Source organism: Lacerta agilis, chromosome 17 (assembly GCF_009819535.1).
Source record: "Lacerta agilis isolate rLacAgi1 chromosome 17, rLacAgi1.pri, whole genome shotgun sequence".
NCBI lineage: Eukaryota > Metazoa > Chordata > Lepidosauria > Squamata > Lacertidae > Lacerta > Lacerta agilis.
The window spans coordinates 27528177-27549723 of NC_046328.1; the positions used below are offsets into that span (position 1 = coordinate 27528177).

Consider the following 21547-nt stretch of genomic DNA (forward strand, 5'->3'; position numbering starts at 1 on the left):
AATTTAATGGTATTTGGATGGGCAAACCTGTCATTTGCGGTCCCTCTCTAGCTTTTATTTTTCGTCCTAAATTCAGTTCTCATATTTACACACCAGTTTGTGATTTTTAAAAAGTCCTCGTGAAAATCCAGCACCATTTATAGGGTGGATGTCTCCTCATATATACAACTTTGTGTATATTAATGTGCACATTTTTGCAAAGCTGCTTCCTCTTATATAATGCATCTTTGCATGCCATTTTCACTCACATACGCATTTTCATGGACAGTTCACCCTAGTGTAATCATTTCCCCCACACGTTACTTGGCTGGAGAATTGCACTGCAAAATTCAGAGAAGGGCAGATTTCAAAAGGATGGCTATGTTTTCGTTCGCAATTGTTTTGGGAACTGCGAATTAGGTTAAGTTTGCCTTTTGATGAGGACTGAATCAAATTTTTCGGCAGACTTGAAGTTCTTAATAAAGTAGTCTGAGAAAAGGCAGAGAGAAGCTCAGATCTTTGCATCGCCAATGCCTGGCTATCTCCAATGTCAGCAGCCAGGTGCGCCCACTGGGGGCCCCTTACCCAAGACTCTCAAAAAACCTGGAGCCTGTAGGGAAAAGGGTGGGGGATGGAGTCAGGAGACCTCTAGGTTGCTTCACATGGCATAAACAAATAGGCCGGCCAGCCTCACTGCCATAAAGCCACAATTGTCAATATTACCACCCATAAAAAGAAGACCATGGACCCAACCCCACCCGTAATTACAACCTCCAACAGGAAGAAAGTAAACAGAGAGAAAGTCTGGTTTTCAAAAGCTCTCCATTTGCTCTCTGAAAATAAACAGAGTGTGAAAAAATGGAGACCAGTAGTAACCTTGACTGCGCTATTTGCATGTGTGTGCATGTGTCTATGTTAAATGGTGCTCTGAGGACTGTGGAAAAGGCCTGTATGAAGCTGGAAGATGCAGGACAGACAACAGGAGATACTTCTTCACATGGTGCTTAGCGAAACTCGCTCCCACAAGATGCAATGACAGTCACCAACTCGGTGACAGTCACCAAGGATGAGGCCTTTAGCCACAGTCGCTATGTTCTCCCTCCACTGTTGACGGCTGCACTCAGGTCTTGCTTGTGGGCTTCCCATAGGCATCTAGTTTGGCCGCTTTGAAGAAAAGATGCTAGAGAAGATGGGTCCTTGGCCTGATCCAGCAGGGCTCCTTTTCTTAAGCTCTTGCATTCCAGTCAGGGTGAATTACACCCTGGATTGCAACAGCTTGGAGTCAAAGGCAGCAGAATGGGCTGTACTGCTTCTCACTACAGGTAGGCAATTGATGTTCGCAAAGATTCCCAAGATTCTAGCCCTGCCTGCTCCTTGCTATGCTCGTTTTCTACCTGCAGGGACGTCTTTTAACCAGGGGAGTGAGATTCCTCACACCTGTGGTTCAGAGTGATGACAGACCATTCTACCACAGCGAGCGTCTGCCACTGGGGTGGGGGTGGCTGTTCCAAACCAGGATGTGAGCTTGTGAACAGTTTGCTGTGTTCAGAATTGCAGCCCATCCCAACCGAAACTAATTTCCTGCCCTTCAAATGAACTTATTAAACGAGTTTTACAATCTGGGGTAGGGCCAATCCCAAATCAAGTGCCCAAGCAGTAGCAAACATATTACTGGAATGGAAATCAGAGGGTGGAACTCAACGGTGAACTAAGGAAACAAAGATTTCTGCTTGCCAGGTAGAATGATCTTCTCTCCCCTCCCCCCCAGCCCGTTCTGGGGGTTCTTCCACCACCCCCAGAACCGATTTGGGGGATGGCACGAGAGGGTGGGAAGCCCTCATTGCGTTATCTCGACTCATTGTGACTACTCCCACTAGCACAGCTATTTACCTGAATCCAGCCCAGGGTATCCTCTAGGACAGGCACGTCCAACTCCCAAGAGACTGCGATCTACTCCCAGTGTAAAAAAACTGGCAGTGATCTACCCATTGTCATTGGAGGGAGGAGGAACATGCGTGGGTGGAAGTGGGGGGAGATTGACCAGAGTTGTTGAGCTTTTCTTGCGGAGGGTTGCCCACAGTTGTTGAGCTTTTATTGGGGGGGCAGGGTTCTTAAGCTTTTTTGGGCGGGGGAATGCCAAACATCGACCACCAGCCTGCGCTACGCTGCCGGTTGCACCTGTCATGCTTACTTGCAATTGCTGCCTGGCCAAGCTTCCCTTGTTGCTGCTGCGGCAGCGGAGGGACCTAGCACTGGGGGGGGGGGGAGGAACGGGACGGGACGGGGGAGCGACATTCGTTGCCCACTTTATTTCATCCCGTGACCGACCACAATCACCCACGATCTACCAGGATTACCCCGGGGATCTACCTGTCCATCGCGGTCAACCAACTTCTTTTTAAAAGCCTCCAATGAAGGAGAGCCCACCACCATCTCCAACTCCTCCTGCCATTTGCTTAATCCACTTATAAAGCCATCTAAACCAGCAGCCATCACCTCATCTTGTGGCAGAGAGTTCCGTAAGTTAAACTTATGGAACTCCACCCCCCCCCAGCCCCGTTCTGCATTTGTTACCAATCAACTTTACTGTGGCCACTGCAAGTTCTAGTGTTATGAGAGAGGGCAGAGGAAAAATTATTCACACAATTCTTCATCTCACTTCACCACCGTTTTAATGATTACTTTCTTTCAACATTGCTGTACACCACATTGATATTTTATGAGGGCAGTGTGTGTGTGTGTGTCTTACACACAACACAGCACAGCACAACACAGCACATGCACACTTATAAACAATAATAAACTTTTTTAAAAATGCAGCTGCCACACATGTTCAATGCTGGCTCAAGGCCTCCCAGGGCCTCTCTTGCCAACAGACTCCTCAGGCTTTTGCAAAGGGCCACCTGGGAACCATGGCAACACAGTCTGAAATCCTTTCGGCTGACCTTGACAGTTCAAAAGGAAAAATAAAAAACGAGAGAGATAAAGGGGCTGCTGTTCCACGCAGCCGACCCACCCGCCTCTTTCACTTTTGCCAACCCCAGCCGCGGGCCTCTCCTTCAGCTCCAAACTCCCCCCCCCAAACCAAGAGGGAGTGCTGAAGACAGACAGCCTGCTGCCATGGGAACCATCCAGAACACCATCCCGCCCCCTGAGCTTCACAGACCACAAGCCCTGGCGGCTTTTGGAAGAAGGGCATTTGGGAGAGGTTGAAGGATCACCCCCCCACACACACACTCCACACACAGGGTGAACCCTCTGAGATGCTGTTGGCTTCTCTACTCCCATCGGCCACAGCCGCCACTGGCCAATGCTGGGAGTTGCAGGGCAATACCAGGAGGGCGACAGATTGTCTACCCCGATCCCACGCAAGGTGCCAGGGCTTGGTTGGCTTCCCTGCTCTGGAGAATTAAAGCACCATTTCTCAGGCTGGGTGCAGGCGTGTCTACACGTTAACAGTTTTACGTGTCTTTTGACCAATAGAGCAGGGGCTTACGAACCCCCTGGCACTGCAGAAAGGAAGGAATGGAGATTCTGACGGATGCTATAGCTGTGCCAGGCCCACAAGGCCATCTTGAAATGGTGGAGGATCTGCCACTTTCAGAAGTGCAGGGGATGAAGGGCCTGGAGAGGATAACAGCTGGATAGCTCAGCTGGTTAGTGTGGTGCTGATAGCACCAAGGTTTGATCCCCATAAGTGACAGCTGAATATTCCTGAATTGCATGGGGCTGGGCAACATGATCCTCAGGATATGGGCTTCCTCTGTGGCAGCTCCTAAATTGCGGAACTCCCTCCTAACAGAAGAGCATCCAGCATCTACGCTGAAGACACACCTCTTCACCCTGGCCTTTGACAGTTAAAGGGATTTTGTTTCTAGGGACCCACCTCTTCTGCTGAATTCACATCATTCTGCTCCATCTTTCTTCTTTTTCTTGTATGTTATGGTTGTCACCCACTTTGAGACCTTACGGTGAAGGTGTGGTAAGAAACCTTATTGATATGTAATAATTGTAACACCCTCCCAGCCAGCACGAGACATTGCTCCCTTCTTCTAATTAAAGAGCAGAAGATCCTGTGGCCCACGCAGCCACTTTTATTAAGGCTGACGGGCTTCCCAGGGGAATCTGCCAGTGGCCCACTTTAAATACCCAATAGGAGAACATCCCCCTCCTACGCCACGGCTGCTGCTGATGCAGCCCCATCTCCAAATCCCCAGTGCCGCCAATTAATAGCTAGGCTGAAAATCCCCTCCCAGAGAACAACCTTGGAATGACCCACCAGCACGGAGGCTGAACATTACAGCATGCAAAAGGCAGAACACACTTTTTCAGACACACACACACACACACACACACACAAACACACACAATTATCCAGGCGCTGTGCTCCAATGACCCTTTGGAACCTATCAACTAAAACAATGCCGAAAAACTATGTTTAAGGGGGGGGGAGGAAGTTGGTAGCCTACAGCATACCCCCAAAAATATGAGTTTTTTAAAGTAAATTGAGGACTAGAAAGTTAAAAGGATTAGGTTTTTTTCCAGTTTTGGAGTGAAGCATGGTGACGCTTAGAGTCCCAAGAAATAGCATTGTTCAGACAATACACAAACACAGTTCAGTAAATCCATAGTTGCTATTACACACACACACACACCCCAACTGACTAATATCAAGGCTTCTTTTGGCTGGACAAATAATGAAGCCTGCAAGATACAGTGGGTTTTTAATTCATTTTTTAAAGTATCTTGAGGACTAGCACCTTGCTCTTTCAGAGCCTTTGGAATGAAGCAGGTGGTGCACAAAAGCTGCTTCAGTATGAAAACAGCAGCTGAGATCTGAAGGGCCACAGTGCAGTCTTAGAGCACATTGCTTTCCATGCAGAAGATCACAGGTTCAGTCCCTGGAACCTTCACTTAAAAGGATCACATAGCAGGGCGGTGGGAAAGACATTCCCTCCAGAGATTGCACTTGGCACCTTCTGTGTGCAAATCACAGCGCACAGCTCACAATGTGCAGATGACACGCATCAGGGAAGGGCCACCAATCAGTGCTAGAGCTCATGCTTTGTGCATAAAAGATTCCAGGTTCAAGGTTGAAAGAGACCCTGAAGGGCTGCAGCCAAGTCAGTGTACACAAAACTGAGCGAGATGGACCAATAGTCTGGTTAACTAAAATCAGCCCTCGATTCAGATCCATAAGGACTGGAGTTGCTATTTTTCAAAGGAGAGCCACGTCATACAGGAAGTACCAGGTTCAATCCCTGACATCTCCAGACAGAGGCGAGAGCTGTTGCCAGACAGAAAATGCTAAGCTAGATTGGGAGACAGGACGACTGATTGTACTTTCTATGTTGCTTTGCGGTGCCACTTGCCACCTCACAGCACAGGCCAAACACACAAACCAAAGGTCTCCTTCCAAAAACCTCTTTGCATCCAACGTGAGTGCTCTGCGCGCTTTAACATAAGACCTGTCTAGGTAGGAAAGCTCCCAAAACAACACTGGTGTGGTTGGGCAGAGATGCTTATGGGTATACGGGATGCATGCATGTATACAAACAAACACACAAAAACACACACACCTCCCCCTCAGGGCTTGCTTTCCATTCCCACAGAGACCCCCAGCCCCCTGCTCCATCTCTCACTCCATCCCCTCTTCCCCACCCAGCAGGAGCTGCCAAGCAGCCAAGGCTTCGAGGCAGGATTAGGAGATTAGAAAGAAACAAAGGGGCCTGCGAGCAGCATCCATCTGACCTCTGTGCCCCCACCAAGAAAAGGCCCTTTGTGTAGGCCCAGACCCCAGCCCCTTCTCTTTCCCAGCCCATCAACAGAGCCGCTCCTTCCTCCTTGCTCGCATCCTCTTGCTCTGCAGCCCCTCGCGGGAGCATCGCAGCACACCGGTTGCTCATATAATCGCCGTCTGTGGGGTTAAGGGGAGTTCGGAAGCTGCTTTGATAGGAGGTCAGGCTAGTCTTTTGTAAGTTGCCTTGGGAGGGCTTTGCCACAAATGGCAGGGTACAAGTACCTTAAATTAAATAAACAGTTGTGTCTGTTCGACTAGCGCACGGAACCTGTGGCGATCCAGATGTGACTGAACTTCGACTCCCATCACCCCTGGCCACAGGCCATGCTTACCGGGGCTGATGGGAGCTGCAGTTCAGCAAGACAGAGCATGAGACTCTTGATCTCAGGGTCGTGGGTTCGAGTCCCACATTGGGCAAAAGATTCCTGCATTGCAGAGGGTTGGACTAGATGTCTCTTCCAACTCTACAATTCTATGAGAAGATCTGGAGGCCCAGAGGTTCCCTACACCTGTGTTAATGGCTCTCTGGCAGAGGAAAGATTTCCCATCTTCTTTTTTAACTAGAGAGGCCGAGGATTGAACCTGGGACCTTCTGAATGCAAAGCAGGTGTTCTGCCGCTGAGCTGTTGTGCCAGGCATGGTGGCAGTGGTCAGTCAGGTCAGGCCAGGCCCTGGACTGAGGACTTCAGGAACTGAAGAGGGTCCCTCACTGGCCCAGCTGCATCACTATTCCCAGTCTCTCCTGAAGGACAGCCCAAATGCTTAATGTTTGTTAAGGGTGCTGGGATTTATAGTTCTGCAAACTACAGTTCCCAGCATTCTTTGAGAGTGGCCATGACTCTTAAAAGAGGTATAAGAGTGCTTTAAACGGTGAACTAATCACCAGGCTTAATTCTAGGGCCGCTCTTTCATGCGAGAGAAAGTGACAGGTAACCTTTCCAAACCTGGTGCCCTCCAGAAGTTTTGGATTACAACAGGTCAGGGCTTATGGGAGTTGTAGTTCAAAAGGGCACCAGGTTGGGGAAAGCTGTGATAGATGAAATACAATTCTTTCCCATCTGGCCCCCGTCAGGATAGTCCAGGCTCCTTCCCTGAATATTCTTGTTTTCTATTAAAAAGTAAGCCTCTAGTCCTCTTACTTGCAGATGCAATGAAAATATGTCCAACGTTATTGTACAGTTAAGTAGTACAGCTCAGTAAGTTGTAATACAATTAAATGATTATAAACGCATTAGGCTACCTGTAGTTACGTTATATCTGTTCTGCAAGACTCCATGCCCTGTTAGGCCCCTCACTAGGGTTGCCATATTTCAAACAAACTGTTGAGTTTTAAAAAAAAAAGTTGTGTTGTGGGTTTTTTTGCAAGGCTTCCCAACTCCCATAAGCCCTAGCCAGTGGTCTGGAGATGATGGGACTTGTAGTCCAGCAACCAACTTCCTTCCTTCCTTCCTTCCTTCCTTCCTTTCTCTCTCTCTCTCTCTCTCTCTCTCTCTCTCTCTCTCTCTCTCACACACACACACACACACAGGGGCAATTCTGTATCTTTAAATGCACTGATCTGCCTCATCATGCTTACTTTGTCCCTCAGCCAGTATATACTCCAGAACAAACACCTAATGGCCCCCCGAAACCATTTGTCCAGCCTTACCCCAAAAGACCCAAGGGCCATTCCATGAAAAACGAGCCTGATAAGAATGCTAGATGAGCGCTGGACTTTGGTGAGGAAGATTCCAAATGTGCAGTCTAACCATTTTTTAAAAAGCTAAAGACAAAAGAAGTTTATTTTATGGACCTTCTTTTCAAAAGTCCACCCACGTAGTCTTCACAGAAGTGTTCAAGTTAAAAGTTTTCTGATGATTGTCCCACCCATGACAGCATTTTTTCCTTAATTTTGTATTGTTAAATTTCTTAAACTTAATTCCTGATTGCATAGTTGTAACCAATAAACATTGATTTAAACAGATATGCTGAGTTTGATTCACCTCCCAACTCACAGAGTTTTTCCATAAATCAAACTTATCTCAAGCTCCATGTCCTTTTTTTGTCCCACCCGTGACAACACTTTTAACATTTAATAAAATTGTCAAAAATATCCATAAAATAATAAAAAATTAGTAAAATGTTCAGTATTTTATTAAGAACATAGTTTAAATTTTGGTTGTTAATTTTTATGTATATTTACATTGTTACACATGTGTGAATACCAAAAAACATGGTCAAAGTGTCCCACCCGTGACAATGGAATGGCCCCCAAGCAAATGCACTGAAACAAATCACAGAAATTGCAAGCATTTTCAATACGAATAGCTCTTCCTAGTTTCTCTGTCTCTCCCGCACAGAGGGATTGAAGCGGTGCCTGCGCCTGAGCCCAGGGGGTGCGAAGCAAAAGCTTGCCCAGCCCTTCATCTCCTCATGCCCCAACTCACCACCACCAACCCGTCAATAAAGGGGTGGGTGGTGGGCAGACTGTGCTTGGGGCATTTCCTGCCTTGCTTCAGCAGGCACTCATTGATGCATGCAAAGCCCCTTTCCCTTGGGGAGCCAGCATCCCTGTCCGCCTGCACCACTGCAGGCTCAGCAGCGCAGACCTCTCTGCAGCCCAGGGTGATGGGGGCTGGTTGGATCTGCACGCTGTCTCTGATCAAATCAGACAGTGTAGGGTGGGTAACTCATGACAAGGGAACCCCACCTGTCACTCTGCGTGGCCAGCCAAGCGTCCCTCCTGAGTACCTTTTGCGTTAAGACGCATACTAGCTCCACACCATAGAATTGTGCATGGCGTGGAAGAAACTGATAGAGGAAATTTTTCACCCTGGAACTCAAGGACTCCAGAGGAAGCTGAATGTTGCAAAATTCCAGGACAAAAGACAGAACTTCTTCACACGGAACATAGTAAAACTACAGGTTTCTGCTTCCAGTGCAGGCTGTGACGGCCACCAACCTGGACACCTTTAAAGCAGGATTAAACAACAGCATTTGGGGGAAATGACTACTGGCTACAATGGCTTGTCCTCCCTCCATGGTCAGAGGCAACACAGCTCTGAATTACAGCTGCTGAAAACTAGTCGTACCTTGGTTGTCGAACACCTTGGTACTCGGACGTTTTGGCTCCCAAACGCTGCAAACCCGGAAGTGAGTGTTCCAGTTTGCGAACGTTTTTTGGAAGCTGAACGTCCGACGCGGCTTCCAACTGAGTGCAGGAAGCTCCTGAAGCGAATCAGAAGCCGCGCCTTGGTTTTCGAACCGTTCCAGGAGTCGAACGGACTTCCGTAACGGATTAAGTTCGACAACCAAGATACTATTGTACAGGTTGGGAGAGTGGCTGCTGCATTCAGCAGATCCTGCTTTTGGTTTCCCCAAAGGCCTCTAAACTGGCCATTGTGAGATCAGGATGCTGGATTAGATGGGCCACTGGCCAGCCTCTCCTTATGTCCTCATTTTCTTACAGGTAACTCCCACCTGGACCAATGGGAGTATGAGCATTGCAGACAAACACCAGTTCCCTCAGCCTGAAGCGAGATAAGCGCCGCACCCCATAGTCGCCTCTGACTGGACTTAACCGTCCAGGGGTCCTTTACCTTTTTATTAAGCATATGACAAAATCTTTGATTAGTTAACAAAAATGTATGGGTTGTTTTGTTTTGTTTTGTTTTAACCAGATCACATTTCTTATTTGTTCAAGTTTGCAGCTCTGGCTGAGAGTGTGTGTCACAATTTGGTTTGATGTGCACAAAAACAAGATGAGAAACTTATCACATGCCAAAAAACCAACAAGCGTCTAGATTTGAGGTCCTGGTCCCCATCCCCCGACTGGTCCTGCCTCCTTCGGTTCCATTTTGGCTTCTTCTTTCCTCCCTTATCAATCAAAAGATAAAACCCTACTAAAGCTCTTCAGGACAAACTTGCTCTGTAAAATCACATTGACGTACATGAAAACAGAGTCATAAATTAATAAATAATAATGATTTTTTAAAAAGTCCAGTACATTGTGAATAGGGAGCCTCTGACCCTCCAGATGTTGTTGGACTCCAACTCCCATCAGCCACAGCCAGCATGGCCAGAGATCAGGGATGATGGGAGCTGTAGTTCAGCAACATCTGGAGAACCAGAAGGTCTGCATCCTTACTTTATTCCTTTTTTTAGAGAGGAGGAGGAGGAAACAGAACCTAGTTAGTTCTGCCATGGCCCGGTTATTATCAGATTGTGATAATATGGAAGCAGGCTTTTAAACTGGTGGCACCAGTGCTGTGGAATGCCCACCCTCCTGAAAGACGAGAGGCCCCATCAGTAGTACTGGCATGCTGCCAACCCTTGGAGACCCACCTGTTTAGGCAAGCATTCCTCTGAACTTGAAGCTCCAGATGTAATCGTTTTTAACTGTTTTAATTGTTACACTTTTAATCTGGCTTTTCTATTGCATATTTTCACTGCAGATGTTTTCAATGCTTCTGTGGAATTATTTTATCGTATATTAAAGAACACACAATGTTACATTCCATATAATTTATTTTAGTATTTAAAACTCGGGGCACCTTGGCAGAAAATGCAATAAATAAATTAATATTTCAATTAATGTACGGGTTGTATAATTGATTTTTTTCACTTGCAAACCGCTTAGAAGCCATTTTTTCATGTAAGTGGCGTATAAAGTTAAGAATCAGTAATAATAAAAGGAAGGGTAGGCAGCGAAGCCGACTCACCTACGTACTCCGGATCCACACGTGGGGAATAGAGGCCGAATTTGATAAAGATGGGGAGGAGGAAGCCAAAACGCACCCACTCAATAACATAGAGGGGAGGAGTCGCTTCGTCTGGCTTCAGCAGGTCGCAGCCCAAAATGGCGCTCTCTCCCGTCCGGCCAATCACAGCACGGGGCTCTGCTTCACGGGTACCTGCTGGTGGTAAAGTCAGAAGCACATTTTATTTTATTTTATTTTATTCTATTTATTCCATGGAATTTATATACCACTTGATTGTAGGGGTGGGAACCCTCAAAGTGGTTTACAAAAAATGCAAACAAAGGCTGTCTGCGCAGCCTTGAAAAAAAGTCTTCCAAAAGTTTTAAAAGTTCTAGTCCAGAGGCCGGCATCCCTTTGGGGGCCCATGGGCACACCTGGATTTTCGAGTAACTGCTATCACAAAATGGCTGCCGTAAGGGGTTTCGCACACACAAAATGGCTGCCACATCAAAAAGGAAAAAAGAGTATGGTTTAGGAGGCAAGAATATGGAAACCAAGCCCTATGAGGAACGGTTGAGGGAAGAGACTGAGAGAAGATATAACAGCTATCATCAAATATCCAAAGGGCTGTCGCATGGGAGATGGAGCACGCTTGTTTGCTCCTGCTCTGAAGGGTAGGATTTGATTCAATGTATTCCAATGACAAGAAAGGAGATTCTGACTAAGGATCAGGAAGAACTTTCTGACAGGAAGAGCTGTTCGACAGCGGAACCAACTCCCTTGGTAGGTTGTGGACTCTCCTTCCTTGGAAGTTTTTAAGCAAAGGCTGGATGGCCATCTGTCACGGATGCTTTTGGTTGAGATTCCTGCACTGCAGGGGGTTGGATTAGGTGAGCCTTGGGGGTTCCTTCAAATTCTACAATTCTGTGGTTTAAGACCTCCCTCAAGCCATCTAGTTGCTGTGTGAACAAGAAAAGTCTCTGGTTCTTAGCTCTGGATTCTAAATTTTTTATGCTATAATTTGCCTGAAACTAAGATTGGACTCCTGCCTGGTTTTGGCTCTGACTCATGGACTGATTCTCCACACTTGAACTTTGCTTCTTTGGACTGTGCTACATCCGCAACCCTGCCTTCATTGGTGACATCTTTAGTCAAGGTTTATATGACCTGTACCGGGGGTCACAGCCCCACTGAGCAGGGATGTTGTGGTCTTTCTGGTCCCTTCAACTAGCAGGCAGTGCTGGATTTTCTGCAGGATGGGCTCCATCTGCAGCCCCCAATGCTATGCTCTTTGCGCTTTCCCTCATTCACCCAATGTGCTCTATTGCCAAAAAAGTGGCACTCTTGATCCACACCCCAGATTGAGAGTGCCACTTTCCCCCCCTAATAGTGTTTCTGTGCCTTTCCAAACAGCAGCAGGACAGGCACAAATACAGTGTATTTTTTCTCAGCACGCAAATGCAGTATAGCTTCACCTGCTAAAAGCCAACCTATCATGGGGCTGGGAAGCAAGTTGGCCACACTAATCTGTGAATTACTGCCGCATGGAAAAGCACCCGGAAGCAAAAAGGCATCTTGTTAACTGAGCAGAGGGAACTCAACGGGCAGAAAGTTAAGTTGCAGAAATCCCAGGGAAAAACAGGAGTGCCACACACTTGGCTGGCTATGTAGACTTGAGTCTGCAAGAAAGTTACATTCGTAGACTCCTTCTACTGACAAATGCAGCCTGGTTGCCAATACTTTCGGCTCCTAAAGTTCCCATTATAAGCAAACAATGGATGATTCAAGGATGTCTGTGTGCTATGACTCCGTGGCAGAATAAAACGAATAATGAAGACCAAGTTTCTAATCCAGGCATAGGCAAACTTAGTCCCTCCAGATGTTTTGGGACTACAACTCCCATCATCCCTAGCTAACAGGAACAGTGGTCAAGGATGATGGGAACTGTAGTCCCAAAACAGCTGGAGGGCAAAGTTTGGCCATCACTGTAATGTACGTTGTGGTGCAAGTAAGGGAACATAGGTTTTCATAATGTATTTTTGGTGGTCTCCAAGAAAATAAACAAAAAAAACCCCCAAAACAAAACCAACCCCCAAAAGATATGTTTAACGAATGGGGAACCTCAGGCCGAGGGGATAAATGCAGCCTGGAGAGATTTCCAAGGGCCAGACAGAGAGGCTGAGAGGGCCATGGGCGAGTCTTCAGAGCCACAAACTCCACCCACTCTGGGCTCTGGCTCCACCCACCACCAGCTGCGGCCCCCTCAAATGACATTTCCCCAGGGTCAGCGGCCCTTCATAGCCTATTGGAAAGAGTAAGTGCACCGCCAGCATCGTCCTCCAAAAGAGAGACCAACGAAAAACCCTTGCCCACCTTCAGCGAAGCTGCTGCAGACCAGGGCAAGGCAGACAATCCATAAACGCCAATTCATAGCACAGCTGCCCCCACCAGACACCTCGCAGCACCGCCAAAACCACCCACTTGCCGAAACACCGAGCCGGCAAGCTGACCAGCTGCACGCTTGAGGAAGGAGGTGGGAGAACAGAGGGTCAGGTTGCCCCTTGCAGCTCAGGAGACACCATCGGACGATTCCCGGGGAACCTGGAGATGGAGCCTTGCAGCCTGTACACCGTTTCTCATCCCCACAAAGCCCTTCGGAGCAGCACCGGTTTCTGCCGCTCTAGCGAGCTGGCGGGGAAGTCTCAAGACTTCAGAGCTTTCTGTCGAACTCTGCACTCAGCATAGACCAAACCCTGTGGGAGCAAAAGATCCAGAAAGGGGAAATTAATTCAGATTTGTTTATGCGTACATAATAAAAGGTTATTTAGCTGAGGTATTCATGCAATACAGTACTGCGGCGCACATCAATACATACAATAGCATATAAAATGCCACAAAGTGGTTAACAAAATTGTCACTGGCAGATAAAAAAACAAAACAAAAGGAGTCTTCCATCAAATCCCCACTCGGCAGCAAAGCTCACCTTGGGCCAGTCATGGCCTCTCAGCCTAACCTACCTCACAGGGTCGTTGTGGGGATTAAAATAAGGAGTGGAAGAAACATGAAAATAATGAAATGTCTTCAAGAGATGCCTGGGAATAAAAAAAAATGAGGGTCTCTGCCAACCACATCTGGAGGGCCACACAGGCTCCTCAATCTCGTTCTTGTCAATCTGCTCTTACGGACCAGAGGTTATGCCCAACCGAAATCTACTCTTCTGCAATTCCAGCTCATGGGCTCCTATACCAGCAGCAGAGAACAAGCCTTTGCCTTTCTCCTATATGACGTCCCTTCAGCCATTTTGAAGAGTGTTGCTGTGTGTGTGTCCCTTGCTGCCCCCGTCTTCCCTACCAAATTAAACGTTGTGGCCTTCATAAAAATGACTCTTGTCCCTGACGAACCCAAAAGGAAAAAAAGAGTTCTTTCTGTTGGGGGTAATTCAGACTGAAATTCCCAGGTGTCAGAAAAGGTTATTTATGTATGCTACTACTGCGGCCTGTGTTTTGTTAGCCCCAAAGAAGAATGGCAACTTAAGTTGACAGAATATGCAGACTTAAGGTATAGAATAAAAGAACAAGAAGAACAAACGTTTAAAGAAAGTTGGAAAACATTTATTGAATATATGGTAAACAATTGTGTACAGCTGAAAATGCTGGCAGCATTAAGATAAATTCGACAGTGTAAATAAATTTGGATGGATGCAATAATGGAATACTGATTGGTACAGTTTTTGCAAAATATGCAGGAATTTAAGATATGTAAAATGAACCTTGGAAAGAGAAGAAGGGAAGTCATTGATATCTTAAGGATGTAAAATGAGCATTTGAAATTGTAAAACAGAAAATTTAATTTTTTGTTTTAAAAAAGGAATGACTCTCATTCCCCGAGCCCTTGAAAGAGCTTAGATTGTAAAGGGGTATACAGAAGGGTGTGTCACTGTGTATAGAAACTAGCTTGCTGTGTGCAAAGGTAAAATTCACAGGTAACTTCCCTGTGCACCACAGTCACAAGGCCTTTTGAAGGTTGCCCAGAAAGGAACATGGTCCTTGGGCATAGAAAGTGTTTCCTGTTCCCTTTTACAGAAGCAAGAAAGCTGATGGAGTGTCAGATTCATTCTGAACTCGGCAAAAATCTCCTATTCTACTTCCTTCCGTTCCTCAGCCCTCATTAGCTTTCCTTTCTCAATCTCCTTAGCCTCATCTCTCTCCCGCCTTGGGGGGGGGGGGGAAGTGAGGTCTAGAGGTAATTTGCCTTCCCCAATCTTGCTCATAAGGAACCTCCACTTTCCACCTTCCCAGCAAACAGAATTTTATAGATTCCGCCTGAAGCCCACCCACATCTATTTCTGCGTTTAAAACACCCTAGGAAAGAGAGGGGGGACGGGCATCCCTTTCGCTCCCCGCTCTCCCTAATATTCTCTCTCCTCCTCTTGTCGTTTCAAATCTTCACAACTCTGCTAAATTAAAAACACACGTGCCTTGGCCAGCAAGTAACTCCAGGCAGACTCCAGCGCCTCCGACTCACACGGGCTCAAGAGTTGTTTGGCCCACTTCGCGCTTTCTGATACGATCTGTGCAAAACTCGCTGATGGATGGGCTCTGGGGAAGGCTGCAATTTGATTTTTATTTTTAAAAGCATTGGCTCGAAACTGAAGGCAAGCAGGCCAATTCAGGTTAAATTGAGAGGATGGGGCCCTGGAAGTGTACAAATGCCAACTCACAAAGGAGGCGGAATTCCCCCTCTCCCCCCAAAAAGATATTTATTTTGCTACACAAAGTGTCTTGGAGATCGGTTTATTTTTGCTGGTGGTTGGGCTTAAGAATGCCATGGCTGAGGCAGTTCCACAAAACTAGGCCCCATTCACACCAATAAGTTTAAAGCTCTATTATACCACTTTAACAGCCATGGCTTCCCTCATGTTGTGGGGACAAAACAGAGGTGCCTTTCCCTATATCAGGGTAGAGGAACCTCAAAAGCCAAATGTGGCCCTCCAGGCCTCTCTGCTCGGCCCTTGGGACCCCCAGGCCACACCCTCTCACTGGCCAAATGCTATGCCCTGTCCTTTTTGTGTGAACTGAATGTTTCCTTAAGCTGTGTTAATGGCTGCACACTGTGTTGGAAACTCAGATATATAACCTAGGCGCCAAATGGCTCCTTAAACCAGGGTTTTATTCACCAAAATGGAATGCCTAGTTGCCTGTTTTCTGGCTAGACGGCTCAAAAGTCCTATTTTTCAATATGACTCTCTGGTTCCTGAAATTCATTCTGATTGTGCAAATAAAATATAACAGATAGAATTCTACAGGATGGGGTATTAGCATGTGAAAACAGTCAAGATCCAAGGATCCTCAGGTAGAAGAAGAGTTTGGATTTGATATCCCGCTTTATCACTACCCGAAGGAGTCTCAAAGCAACTAACATTCTCCTTTCTCTTCCTCCCCCACAACAAACACTCTGTAAGGTGAGGGGGCTGAGAGACTTCAGAGAAGTGTGACTAGCCCAAGGTCACCCAGCAGCTGCATGTGGAGGAGCGGAGACGCGAACCCGGTTCACCAGATTACGAGTCTACTGCTCTTGACCACTACACCACACTGGCTCTCTCGAGATGGTGGAGACTCCAGGTGCCGTCCTGGCGCCTGGTCATCTTCACTTGGTCGCAAGTGGCCAATAGCCAGGTGCAAAATGCGCCTGGCAAATTTCAAACACTGGCTGAACACGCCCCATAGAGGAATTGAACTGGAAAAGTGGAATATAAACACATATTATTAATTACAGTGAAACCAAAATTATGCTTTGGGATATCCGCTCTCTGCCCCGGCATTCAGCTGGTACACAGGCAGCATGATCCCTTGCTGCTACTGTGAACTACAGTTCCGCAGGCAGAACAGGTGCTGTATAGCAAAGCTGAGCTCCTCTTCCCTTTAACCCACACCTAACACTCAGCTTGCCAATCCTTGCTCAATATTAGGGGGTCAGGGTCTTTATCTGAGCATCCCAGAAAGATTACAGTTCCTCATCAAGTGTGTCTATATTCACCTTTGGAAGAGTTTACAACATGATTCCACCCAGTTCAGCATCCTGCAAATCTTAGTGCACCCTGCCCCACTCTCTTTAAAACAAAAGCAAGTTTCTAGTCCTCATGGGCTGAAAAACTGGCTTCAAAGTATGTGGGCAATACATTGTAAATTCTCAGGGGTGACAGGTCTCTTTCTACTCTGCCTAAAGCAGGGCACCAGGATACAAGGGCACTGCCTTTGTGGTCTTTAAAAGAGGCCGTGTGAAATATACACACATAAAATGATCTAGGCATCAGTTTGTTTTGTTTCTCGCTTTCTAACCAGACGATCAATGACCAGGGTTGGCACTTCAGTGCCTGTAGCTCAATGCCGTTCCCCATGATTACTGAAGCAGAAATGAATTTATTTGAACTAACGGGATGTGTGCCAATCTTCATGATTTACACAGGTTGCAGAATTCCTCTTTTCTCCACGCCAAAGCTGCACATTCTTTCTCACCACACTGATGAAGTTTAGACTGTAAGCGCCTCGAGGCAGGAGCCCGCACAGGACTGCACCACAGCAGACATGCCAGGCTACTGTGCGTGCAATTTCACTTTCGAGTCTCTCAATTTACTGAACCTGCACACACTTTTATACGAGAAAAATCCATCTTGGGTTGGGGGAGGCATACATTTTCTAAAAACAATGTGCACCTATGTTGCAGCAGGTCTTAAAAGAGGCATTCAGTATTCTTGCTCTCAAACAGGAAAGAATACGTCTTCTAAGATGGTTCCTGCTGTCTGCAATTTTAGTAACTTTATTTCTTTTAAAAACATTTAACATTTCCTCCAATGAACATGATGAGAAGAGCCTGCTGGATCAGGCCAATGGCTCATCTAGTCCAGCATTTTGTTCTCGTAGTGGTCACCTAGATGCTTGTGGGAAACCCTCAAGCAGCAGAGTTCAAGGCACCACACTTTATCTTCACAATACCCCTGTAGGGTAGGACAAGCTGGGACAAAGTGAATAGCCCATAAGCTTCATGGCCAATTAGAGGATCAGAACTTAGGTCTCCCTTAGAGACTCTTAACTACTTGACAGGCCAATGCCTCTCCAGGCGCTCAGGATAATATTAAAGATAGACTTCACTGTGTATGGTGAAGTTTCTGCAGCCATTTTGCCAAAGTTGAGTATGATTTCTGCCTCGGCGGATAGCTGACAACGAGCTACAGTATTCTCATCCTTAACTATCACACCAACATGCAAAAATAATAATTGGCTGTCCAACTAACTGAGGGCATTATTACAGCTGATCAATTTTTGTTGTTGTTGTTCAGTCATGTCCGACTCTTCGTGACCCCATGGACCAGATCACGCCAGGCACCCCTATCCTCCACTGCCTCCCGCAGTTTGGCCAAACGCAAACTCATTTTTTAAAAAAGCCAATTAATTAATTAATCAACCTAACCATGCAGCCACAACAACCACTCCCACAAAGACTGGACTGGTTGGGGGTGGGAGTTCTACCCCTAATCCTCCATACCCTGATTTTGTTGTCATTGTTGGTCTACAAAATTTTTGTTTTTCCTAGGGCTGCCATACGTCCGGATTCCCCTGGACATGTCTGGGAGGAAATCAGGGAAATGTCAGGGAAAATCCGGGCGTATGGCAGCCCATGTTGGAAGTGCCCTTTTTGCAGGGTTTTTCTTTTCTTTTCTTTCAAAAATGGCATATTTTTAGCAATCTTGCCCAACAACTTTGGCAAAAAAAAGGAAGAAGAACTCAACAACTTTTCTGTTTGAAATATGGCAACCCTAGTTTCTCCCTTACCCTGCTGTTCCTCCATCTTGTTTCTTGGTGACATCTGCTTTGGTTACTATCCTGCCGCCCACCAGAGAGTTCGCTATTACAGTGTTTTTCAACCACTGTTCCGCGGCACACTAGTGTGCCGTGAGATGTTGCCTGGTGTGCCATGGGAAAAATTGAAAAATTACTTTATATATAGTCAATATAGGCACAGAGTTAAATTTTTTAACATTTTCTAATGGTGGTGTGCCTCGTGATTTTTTTCATGAAACAAGTGTGCCTTTGCCCAAAAAAGGTTGAAAAACACTGCGCTATTAGAAAGAGCTGCAGTTCCCCAACCTGGTGTGCTGAAAGCCACTCACCCGCTCCAGAGCTTTTGGCTGATCTTTTTGGAGTGCGTTTTATATATTTTTTTTTGTTAGCTACTTTGACTTTAAGGAAAGCTGGGGTACAAATGTTTTAAATGAAAACAAATGGGATAAGGGAACACAGTACAATTTCCCCCTCCCCCAGCAAATAATCAGGACTGGACAGGGATGCATGGGAAGGCAATCTCAGAAAGCTTTTATTGGATGGTGGCTGGATCAGGCCAAAAGGCCCATCTAGATCAGGATTCTGTTCTGACAAATGGCCAACCTACATTTAAGAGCAGGGGAATTAGGAGAGAGGAAGAAGCAATTTTTCTGGAAAGAGAGGAGCCGGCTATTAAACTTATGCCAAAATTAGAGTTGCTCAGTTGCTCTGTCTTCTAGGGAAACGTTTCTGGCTCCAGTTATTTATGAGAATAGCAAACCAAGAGTAGCAAAATCTTCTACAGATTGCACCCCAATTCCAGTTGGGAAAATCCAACCCATCAAACCTCCCCTTTGGCAGATCTCTCTGTACAAAATATCACCACCATGCTCTGTTCCCTCTGGGCATGACTGCCAAGTGACCAAACCCACCACAGCAGTCCTTCAAAACACACCGGCAACCTTGCTGCTTTCTAATGAACAGATTTCCACTTTTCAAAGTAAAATAAGAACTTCTCTCAGCTCCATAAGGAAAACAGACCGGGAGAGGGAGGACACTCTGCTTTTGTGTGAGGAAAAGCGCTAAAATAGTTATTACTGGTTGTCATCGGTATCGATTGTGATATTATGTGGGCCAAGCTCCCATTTGCCAAACCCCCCTCTTTGCTGAATTGTTTGAACAGCCTTCCTCCAACCTGAGCCCCCAATTGCAACGGGAGTTCGGCCTCCATTTCCACCCCCAACAAATTTATGGGGGGAAGCGCTGGAACAAACAGCCAGTGCTGCATCTGGGATATATGCTCACGATGATCCAGTGTAAACACAATAAAGTGCCTTGGGATATTTTGTATTAATTTGAATCCAAAGCCCACAGCCAGGCGCCACCTTTCGGATTCACTTCCAAAGGTTCCAAAGCTTTCAAAGCACTCCAAAAACTGTCCACCAGGCTGGATATTTTAAACAAAGGGGAGGGGGTGTTGCTGAAAGGAACTCTCTTTATGTTGAAGCCTGGAACCTGCAGTCGGTCACAGTCTCATAAGTTAGAGAACCTCCATATTTGGCTCTACACACTCTGATCCCCCACCCCCGGAGTTTCCAGCTGAAAGACACAGCAGACTTCCACATTGCCTTGTTCCTATGTGAAAAACCCAGGAGTCTTGCCTGCTCAGCCCCCAACCTCTTCGAGCTGGAAGGGGAACCCAGGGCACCCTGAGAATCCTTCTAGGCCACAGATGGTGAGTATCAAACCCAGGGGCCAAATATGTCCCTCCAGACCTGTCTGGCCCTTGAGACTCTCCCAGGGCAACATCTCATCCTGGCCCTGCTCTGTTTCCACCTGGGTGGAATTTGCCCCTGAACTCCAAACCCTCTGCGCAAAAGGAAACCGTGCATTCACTGTTCCTGTCCACTTGGAGGCCGAACACATGCATGTGGCCCCGGGAAGATTGTGTCGAAGGGAATGTGGCCCCTGGGCTGAAACGATTCCTCCCCCCCCCCCCCAGAATAAGACTCTCGGCTCTGCAAGACCACCCAGTTCTTCTCCCTCTAGAGCCTGGTGGCGGGGATGGAAGCGGAGGCTCTTACTTCCTAGCGACAAGCGTCTCCTCCGAGCAGAGCCCCCGAGGTTGTTCCCGACTCTCCACCGCAAACCACTAGACTTCTCTTCCCTCTCGCTTAAAAGCTGGACATGGAAAACCGCGCTTCTGTGGATGGGCAGACCTCTCCCCCTATGCGCGCGGCGGCAGAGGTGCAGGTCCAAACTGCTGTTCCAGACTCCCCGCCCTCTGGGGAGACAACCCAGGCGTCCTGGCTCTCCCGGATCCGCCTCCCCAACCCCCTGCCCGGCCCCGCTGGAGTTGGGAGGGGGAAGCAAGAGGAGGATCGCCGACCCACCAAACCCCGCAACTCTCTCCTGAACAGTTGGGGGCTCACATTCGCTACAAAAGCTTCAGCTCCGCAGCCTCTCGCGACTAGGGGAAAAGCGCACGCATTATTAGATCCGGGCTCAAAGCGGGGGACCCCATCGCCCTCCTGTCTCAGACGCACAGAGGGTTGTTTGTTTTGTTTTGTTTTACCTGCGCACTGGCGCCGCTTTGCTGTGCCCCCTCCTAGGAAGCGCTCTTCCGTCCCGGCCAGCCTCTGAGCTCCGGCAGCCGGCTCCATCAACAAGTCCCCAGCCAGCAAGCCGCGACGCTCCCAGGCAGCTCTCTCTCACCGCTTGGGCGCAAACATTGCGCGCAGGATCGGCGCTTGGAGAGGGGATGTGCGCGCACCCCTTTAATTTTCGGAATACCCTCTTTTTCTGCTATCAAAGTTTTAAGTATCCCCCCCCTTCAGTGTTTTCGCATCCCTCCACCCGCCTTGCAAGACACCGGATTCACCTCAAGCGCGAAATAAGAAGGCGCGCGCGCGCGCAATCCGCCTGAGCTGAGATATAAGTGCTCCGATCTCAACTCGCTTCTCTTTTACTCCCCCAGCCAAGCTTTTGGCAAGAAAAACTCGCAGCACAATGGAGGGGCGGATCCCCTGGCCCCCTCCCTTCCCCAAGCCGCTTTGTTGCCACAGGAACAGCCAATCCCGCGCCGAGAAACGCCTCTTGCGCCTTCCAAACTCACTAATAAGAAAAGCGGAAAGGCAGGACTTGAGAGCTTTTAAAAGAGGGGGCGGGCGAGGCTATGCGTGGATTTATAGCTACCTATGTCCGTTTCGTTTGCAAAGGCTTGTGGGATATGTAGTTCACCCCCCGTGGGCCAAGCGCTCCTCTATTGATGC

The 21547-nt window shown here is 47.5% G+C and overlaps 1 protein-coding gene across 4 annotated transcripts in view; it reads right to left on the minus strand.

Annotated features, from left to right (window-relative positions):
* Positions 1-21071, minus strand: part of IGSF9 (immunoglobulin superfamily member 9) — a 62330-nt gene extending 41259 nt beyond the window's left edge. For 3 of the 4 annotated variants that reach the window (XM_033174114.1, XM_033174113.1, XM_033174111.1), the window contains exons 1-3: positions 20851-21071; positions 12832-13211; positions 10480-10674 (exon numbers count right to left, since the gene is read on the minus strand). In XM_033174114.1, coding sequence (XP_033030005.1) covers positions 10480-10674; positions 12832-12889 — 253 coding nt within the window. In that variant the 5' untranslated portion in view covers positions 12890-13211; positions 20851-21071. The remainder of the gene's footprint in view (positions 1-10479; positions 10675-12831; positions 13212-20850) is intronic. The other variant, XM_033174112.1, reaches the window with a different exon arrangement.
* Between the last annotated feature and the right edge of the window lie 476 nt (positions 21072-21547).